Consider the following 8,544-nt stretch of genomic DNA (forward strand, 5'->3'; position numbering starts at 1 on the left):
AGCAGACATTTTTCACTCAACAGAAGAGTTCTCAGAAATATGATGTGAAAGCAATTATTTATGACCTACACTTACCCAACACATCTTTCTGATTCTTAACAGCATTATCCTTGTTAAGAAGACAGCGTTTGAGAAACACAGGTCTGAACAGCATAGCAATGGTGCATTAATGCTCTGTACAAAACAGTTATAAGCCAAAAAAAAATTTTCTTAGCTGACTTTTAAGTTTTAAGTATTACATCAGTAAACGGAAACAGTCGGAGCACATGTAAGGAGATGAAGTTTATCCGTGTGTGGGTGATGCATCAGCAAAGCCTCAAGGACAGTGAATCCCCAGCTTGAAGAAAAGCCCTCGCTCAACAATGATAAATTTCCTCGCTCCTATTTTTCGTTTCCGGTTGTCCTTTGTCACCGATAGAAGCACAGAGATGACATCACAGTTTTGAGTAGGTGAGTTAGTGGGTGGCAGGGCTCCCCCCCAGGCTGTTCAGGCAAACCTTTGTTCTTTCCTCGCGATAAAAGGTACAATTAAATCCTCCCCAGCACAATGAATGGACAGGTTAGGCAATCCCTGTGCAGTTGTCTGCCTTCTCAGCCCAAACAATCTACTCTGCATTAGCTGACTCAATCTCATCAGTGCTGCCTCATCTTGGAACATGGTGAGCCCTTGGTTAATGGATGGGTGTTACAGCCAGTGGCCTTTCTACTGTTTCCTTTTTAGCCTGGGGATATCCTTAGTCTGGACTTGACTGTTTTAAAGGTAATTTATAAGTCCTTGGTTTGTCAGAGACTCTGAAAAACAGTCAGAGGGATGACAGTTTGAGTAGGTTTGACAATTAAAACAATAGGGCAAACATGGAGGCATTTTTGGTCTGCAAAAAAAAAGTTCTACATTCAGAACATTTTGAAGACAAACACAATGCACATGGATCCACAAAAATGACTGAAAACTTCCTAGAATACATGAAAGGCCAGTAATTGGTGGCTGACCATACACTTCCTTCCACAGAGCGCTGAAGTGTAAAATTTGAAAAACGGCAACCACATGTGACTCATGGATGTGTTTCACACATCCATCTGGTAAACCTCTTATAGACAATGTTTGACAAAGGGCTGTGCCTTTGAAAAAAACTCGGAGGGTGGTTGGATGAATGTTCTGTCTGTCACATCTTTATGGGACAATCAGAGCAACAAACGTGGCGTAGCCGCTGCCGAGGAGTAAACTCCATTGAGAACTGCATAATGCAAACCATGGTGACTGTAGACATATCAGTACATGACTTTTGTCATTTTTGAAAAGAAAACAACTAAATGCTGTTCTTTGTTCTTCTTTTATGAAGAAATGTCATCAAGTTCTGATAAAACTGGCGCTTTAGCAGCATCCACGCTAATCTCTTCCGCCATAATTGCACCGGCCTTTTGTTGCCGCTTGCTTATATCACAACTCCACCGCACCCTAAACTACTGCCCCTCATCACTGGTTGGTCCTGTTACTTTCTAACCAGGCCCAAACGGTTCAGACGAGAGCTTTGCGAGATGGATTTACCCGTGAGAAATATGGAAATGGGTGTATCCATCTGCTTTGCAAGGTTATGTAAAGTCTCCATTTTTAAAGAATTCATACATTCATACATTTTTTCAAATCAAATTAATCACATGCTTTGTCCCTTTCAGCACACTTTGGTTAAGCCAAGTCAAAGTCTACCTGCAGCTACAGCGATGTAAAATAACTTTATATAAATCACGTCAGTGGATGAGTCAAAAGTCATGCTCACCTTGTGGTATCAAACATTTGACTTTCTTACGGTTTCCTTTTTGTCCATTTCAATCCATGATAAGTTCCTTTTTTCTGTGGTTGAGTTCACATACTTTAATCTATCCAAAGTGCCTTTTTTCCAAAATAAAAGCAGATCGGCATCCAAAAAGGAAGTTAATTACCCTTAGTTAGAATGGAACAAAACATCCAAAGTGGAACAAAAAAGCCATCTTAAATGCAAAATTGTGGAATTTCAAAATAGGAAGATTAATCACATTAAACTACAGAAATTCTGAGACTGATCATGATAAAAAAAATCTTTGATTGTTTGACAGGCCTTAAGGACCACGCCATAAACAGGAAGTGATTTGACATTTATTTTATTGATGAGTTTCTTTTGAGCAGTGATGTGAGATGATGTCAGCTGTAGCTCTCAGGCTCAACAAACCCGCTTCACATACATAAGGTGTGTCATGAGTGTCATAATAAAAGTCTTAAACAGCCCTCTTACTAAATCTGTTTACTTATAAAGCAACCTGATATCGTATTTTTCACGTGAAATTACTGACCTTTAACAAGAATCATTTTTAGAGAGGGACGTAGGCTGTTATACTTGCAGCTGATGTCATCTATCACACAGTTCAGTCTCAATTCCATGAATTGCCTACAGCTGATGTCTTACATAAAGGCCAAATACAATGTTTCTACTGTCCTGTGGTGAACAGTTCTTAGATGTTCAATGAAATCTTTCAACTATGTATTTGTTCTGCAGATTTTGTGTTATTAAAAGAACCAAACACACGAAAACAAATATTTTAGGAATGACTTCTTTCTAAAATCAGCTTTGTTATGAGTCGACTTCTCTTTTTTAGAAAAGTATCAGCCAAAGGCAGGGCAGCTTTAGTATCATGTTTGAGGCAACGCCTTTCTTCAGTCACATTTTGCTTTTGATTATCTAACCCCGTTCAATCTGAATTATATGACAAACAAATCCGTCGATAAGCAACCTGCAGCTTCCCATATGGGAAGTGTTCCCACCTCAGCTTTATTGTGTTCAGCAGGTGTTAGTGCATCCAGCCTGCTTACAGTAATATAATTAAACTGACTGAGGACCGCATTTCCTTCCCATCATTCCTGGGAATTTTATCATCAGGCCCATAAAGAGGCTGAGTGTGATTGTGTTTACAGCAAGAAAGGCTGGTGATCAACCCTCCTATTTGTGAGATTATGTTTTCTTTGTTCAAGGCCGGACCGCCAGCTACAAACGAAAAGAGGAGCTGTCGGGAAGCAATTTGACAACACAGGATGTTGTTAGTGGACATGCTTGTTGGGTTACATCATTCAAGCAGCGTGATTGATAGAAAACTGTATTTATACAGGCGAAGGTTACTGGTGGAGGCTCCCTTTGGATATGGTTGTAGCTGATGACAGAACAAGTTTGAAACAGGAAATCATTCCAGAAAATCCCACTTAAACACAAAACCTGACAAGTAAGTCAAATTTTTGTCTTTATATATCATTGAAGAATCACATTAAAATATATATCATGTTTTAAAACAATATCTATCATCTATGAGTTAGATCAGCCAATATTTATACCAGTCACAGGGTTTTGTTGTAGCTGCTGGTTTAGCAGTTTATCAGTCTACTTAGCTTTGTAGAGTACTGGTTTAGCCCACAGGAGTACAAAACTCATACTTATTTAGTCAATATCATGCTTTTACTTACTTTATAAACTTCCCTAGGAGCAATGCAACGAGTACTCTTTAGCAGGGCCTAAAAATCCCAGAGAACAGGCCCTCCCCAGCTGCGCATCATTGATCAGATCACTGCATGCGTGTTTGATTGGTAGCATCAGTGCTAGCGTCCTGGCTAACTGTTGCCTCATTTTGGACTTGGAAGTGTGTCAAACTATTAATGGGTTCTGATGTTGGAATTATTTTTAGATAAAACTTTTTAAACCCTCTTTTCTACACAATTTCTGACAATTTTTGTGATTTCTTTTTTTTTTTTTTTACCATTTTAAACCATTTTGCAGTTTGCTGCCCACTTTTTGCCTCTATCTACCCTTTTTGCCACTTTTCTCCCTTTTTTGACCCTTTAAACCAATTTTGCTGTTTTTTTGCCCTTTTATGCCTCATTATTTGCCTCCATTTTTGCCACTTATTTTTAGTTTTTTTTGTCCCACTTTTTGCCGATTTTGACACCGTTTGTCACTTTTTTACCCATTTACATAGTTTTTTGCCCATTTATGACACTTTTGCCACAATTGTGCCACTTAATGTACATTTTTACCACTGTTTTGCCAACTTTATACCAACTTTTGTTGTTTTCTTTACCCTTTTCACTTTAACCCTATTTCTGATGCCTTTTGTCTATTTGTCTATTGCTACTGTTAATCAATGTTTGATGCTTTTGTACATATTTGCCACTTCCCCCTAGCTCTGGAATGCACTACCACCAGACATTCAGAAGATTGACTCTTTTCCACTTTTCAGTTCCAGACTCAAAACCCACCTGTTCAGGGGTGCAGATGGTCTAGTTGTTTAAAGTAAAAGTAAAGTAAAGTCTTACTTTATTAATCCCTGAAGGGAAATTCACAGTTTACACTCTATTGTTTTACATGCTACACACACACAGACAGAGTGATGGCCTTGCTGCTCTTGTTGAAGCGCTGCCATGAGCTGTTGGGTGTTCACTTCCTGAGCACTTCAACCGTGCTCAGGAAGTGACATGGCACCTCTCCAGCTACCGGGCCAAAGTCTAGATATGGTCCGATGGGGATTCGAACCAGCTACCTTCCAATTCCCACTGTCCTTCCTCCATCTAATAAGGCATGAAAAGGCCAAAAAACAACTCTTAAAAAAAAGGATAACTTACTCACTGTAATGAAATTGTTCCATTTTATACTTTGTTAAGCTATTGTCTGTTGGTTTATTTTATTTGTTTTATATCTGTAAAGTGTCCTTGAGTGCTGAGAAAGGTTATCATCATCATCATCATCATCACTCTCATTATCATATCACTATCACTATCATTTTCATTATTTCTATTATCACTATTATCATTATTATTATTTTCACAACTTTGTTTTTGCCAGTTTGAACCAATTTTTGCAACTTTATGGACATTGCTGCCACTTTTTTGCCAGTTAAAACCCATTTTTCCAACTTTCCCTTCCAATTTTTTCCCATTTTCACAATTATGTAAATATTCCCCATGAAAGTTTACTTAGTTTTATTCTGCTTTATTTTCTTGCAGCCATTGGCTTAGCTTTAAAGTTTGACATTACTTTCCAAATGGTACAGTTCAGCGTGCCCATCCACATTGTTTAAATAACCAATAAAATTACAATTATGTTTTTTAAATGTCTTGTTGCTTTTATTAGCCAGTAACAAACATTCATCCTATCATCCTCCAAGATTTTTTTTAAGGCCCTGCTCTGCTCAGACACTTTGTTTGTGAGGTTGGCCAGATGGATGTGAAATGGAAATGAGAGTCTTGATGAGATGAACTGACTTTGTAAAGTGTCTTGAGATAGATTTTGTTATGAATTATCACTATACAAACAATCATTGATTGAGACAGACAGATTGACTTTACCTTATGATGTGTTTAAGGTTGCCTGACACGCCAGACAGTTAGCTGATGAGCTTTCATCCTGCTGGTGTCAACACAGATTTAAACATTTGATTAATAATTTTAACTAATGAGACTTTAAGTGAAGTTTGGGAGATTTAACTACGGCTATCTGAAGCACTTACTACTTATTGGCAGGCAGTTTGATTATATAATTACACTTCACACACACTGCTTCTCTTAGGCACAGACTCAGATTTAACCACCAGTGACCCAGCTGGTGACTAGAGGCATTTTTTCTAATCTACTGATCAGATACTTTTGATCAGAACCTTCTAATAACGATCAATCCGGGCATCTCTAGTTTCAGTGTTTGAAGAAAAATGTCTTGTCTTTGTGAGCACTCTGAACTTTCATTTTAGGGGTCAAAAACATCTTTAAAGCTGGTTTTCAATAGCCTGTATGCACCTCATTTCCATAGTATGTTCTCAACCTATATCAGTGTGTAATTTTCCACCGTCATGTCTATAAATAGAATGTTTTGGAAGGGTGGAAAAAACAGAATTCACTGGTAAGTTTTCAGGGACATGCAAATAAGAGCGCTGGCTTTTATCACTGAGAGTAATTTCCCTGCCTTGTCCTTGCATATCCTCCCCATTTACTGACTTCATCCACTCTCTCCCTCTCCCTCTCTGTTTCTCTTCCCCCTCCCTCTGCCTCGCTGTGATTGGCCGAGGCTGCTGATGACATGGCAGAGGCAGAGGGAGGTAGGATTATAAAATCCCTGCTCCGGCTCAGTCCAGACACACCGACTATCTCACTCCCTTGTGATCTTCACTGAACGGATTATTACACCACAGCCCAACGAGGCACTAACATCACCAGCTGCAACCTGCTGCTATGTGCAAAGGATTAGCATCTCTGCCTACCTGCTGCTTGGAAAGGTACATAATGGTTAATGCAATTTCTCACATGGGGGATGTTTGGAAACTTGGATTTACGGATATAGAAGACAGCTCTGCTGTTTTATCCTTGTGTGCGAGCTGTAGAGTGTGCCAGATTGAGGTTATGCTAAATTTAAACCCGCTGTGCACAGTTGTGACTTGTCAATTTGCATCAAGGCTTTGTCTTAAAATGATACTTAACATTTTTATCTTTTCCCAACAGGGCCAAGGAGCTGAAAGCCAGACTAGGAAGCATCATGCAGAAATCTAACTGGAATCTATCAAGCTGCAAAATAGGGCAAAATAAGTAAGTAGCATATATTATTTTGCATATTGGGTCAGTTAATTTGCATGTATTCTTGCCATGTGCCTTGGATTATATCTAATCTTGCTTCTTCTACTTTCAGGCCGTCTCTAGAGGAATGTCTTAAATGGAAAGAGTCCTTCGAACATCTCCTGTCCAGCAAATGTAAGTTAACTTTATCTGACTCTTCTGCACAATTGCCAGTAAATGCATGCTGCAAACACATCTGCAGACCTCCGGTGGGGCCATTGTCTAATCAGGTTTCCTCTCTTTCCTCAGACGGACTGTGTGCCTTCACAGCCTTCCTGGTATCAGAGTTCAGTGAGGAAAACATTGCTTTCTACTTTGCCTGTGAGGATTACAGAAACACCAAGTCTCCTGCCAAACTCCAAACCAAAGCACAGAAGATCTTTGATGAATTCATCGGCAGTGATGCTCCCCGGGAGGTGTGTATCCTCAACAAAGCATTTAAAATATGAATGCTTAAAGTTACATAACATGGTATAAAAGAAAACTCCCATCATTTTACCTCTTCTCTTAAAGCTGAACTGTCCCTTAAACCTCTCAAAAAAAAAAAAAAAAAAACAGAACAGCAGACTAATCCTGCTCTGTCTCTTTGTCCCTTTTACCAGATTAACATCGACCACGAAACTCGCGACCTCACCAAAGCCAACATGCTGGCGCCGTCACCGTCAAGCTTCGACGCAGCCCAGCACAAGATCTACATGCTCATGGCAAAAGACTGCTACCCACGCTTCCTACGCTCTCCAGCCTACAAGGATCTAGTGTGCCAAGCCAAGCCGAGCACCAAGGCCACCAAGCAGCCCCGGCAGGAGAAGAAGGCGTGAAATCTCCCTTCATAGAGGATTGTTAATGGTTCGCCTTATGGGTTGAAAATGGCATTAGAGGCATGGCATTTTAATGCTGCATCTAGAAGCTGAGCCCGGATGCAGATGTGGAGATCGTCGTGAGAACGGCAGTGGATAGGCAGGTTCACAAGCCCCCCTGTTAAGGAAGAAATAAGTTAAAAGAAAGGAAAAAGGGGGGAAAGCTGATACTTTCAGTGGACTTGTGTATGAATTGTGATGAAGCTTGGACAGTTACTAAAAGACTGACACATGAACAGTGAAGGAAGAAGTTGGAAAGCACTTTTCTTTGCCATTAGGCAAACTTTAGTTGTTGTGATGTGCAATGTTCCTTTTTGAAAGTCTTGAACATGGGTATTTTGTATTTATTTGTATTTATTTGCATGTTTTTTTGTTTCTTTCTTACCAAGATGAAGAGGAATGTGCAATTTAATTTATAAGATATTTATACCACTGATGTCTTTTTGTACATACCTGAAAACCAATTTATTTAAAAAATAAAGTATTTGAAAATTAAAATGTGTTGTCCTTATTGTAATATCAATTCAAAAGCACCAATAACAGAGACAATATTTCATTATAAGAGACATGTTTAGCCTCTATTGTTTTTTTAAGGACCTTAATAGCCTAGTGACATAGATTACACATTAAATGTCAACATCACATCAGGTGAAGTTTGCACATAGAAGAGCAAATATCCAGTCTGCACGTTTATTTACTTTACCCGATATAAAGATGACATATGTGTTTGCCCCTATCACGAGTCATCCTGCAGCTGATGTTGTTCAGAGCTGTTTTTCACCAAGGAAACTGCTCCCCTCTGTGTCATAAACCACTCAGTGAATCCATCCGCCTGCTCCCAGCTTTTGTCCTGTATTGGCTGAATAATAAAGAGCTTTGTGGCAAACGGGAAGCATGACGAGATGATGTGGCAGCATGGAAGTAATAGGTGGTGCAATAAAACTTCAACAATGCCTCAGAAACTGTGTGCACTCGCCATTGACTTTAGGTAATAAATGGCAGCAAAGCTGTTGCCAGGCTGGAGAATGGCCACTTCTGTCTGCGAACCAAGCATGCAGAGGAAGAAGACATAAC

The 8,544-nt window shown here is 39.4% G+C and overlaps 1 protein-coding gene across 1 annotated transcript; it reads left to right on the plus strand.

The window, feature by feature from the left end:
• Positions 1-6,149: 6,149 nt before the first annotated feature.
• LOC121512373 (regulator of G-protein signaling 5-like) lies at positions 6,150-7,934 on the plus strand. Its single transcript, XM_041791610.1, has 5 exons — positions 6,150-6,279; positions 6,503-6,586; positions 6,687-6,748; positions 6,863-7,029; positions 7,216-7,934. Exons 1-5 carry the CDS (start codon positions 6,236-6,238, stop codon positions 7,429-7,431), a joined length of 573 nt encoding a protein of 190 aa, XP_041647544.1. The 5' UTR covers positions 6,150-6,235; the 3' UTR covers positions 7,432-7,934.
• The last annotated feature ends 610 nt before the right edge of the window (positions 7,935-8,544 follow it).

This window comes from Cheilinus undulatus, linkage group 7 (assembly GCF_018320785.1).
Source record: "Cheilinus undulatus linkage group 7, ASM1832078v1, whole genome shotgun sequence".
In the NCBI taxonomy this organism is placed as follows: domain Eukaryota; kingdom Metazoa; phylum Chordata; class Actinopteri; order Labriformes; family Labridae; genus Cheilinus; species Cheilinus undulatus.

Coding starts and splice junctions, on each gene's coding strand:
- LOC121512373 (XM_041791610.1), top strand. CDS start 6,236: ATGTGCAAAGGATTAGCATCTCTGCCTACCTGCTGCTTGGAAAG. Junction 6,749..6,862: donor ACATCTCCTGTCCAGCAAAT/GTAAGTTAACTT, acceptor CTCTTTCCTCAG/ACGGACTGTGTGCCTTCACA. Junction 7,030..7,215: donor GCAGTGATGCTCCCCGGGAG/GTGTGTATCCTC, acceptor CCCTTTTACCAG/ATTAACATCGACCACGAAAC.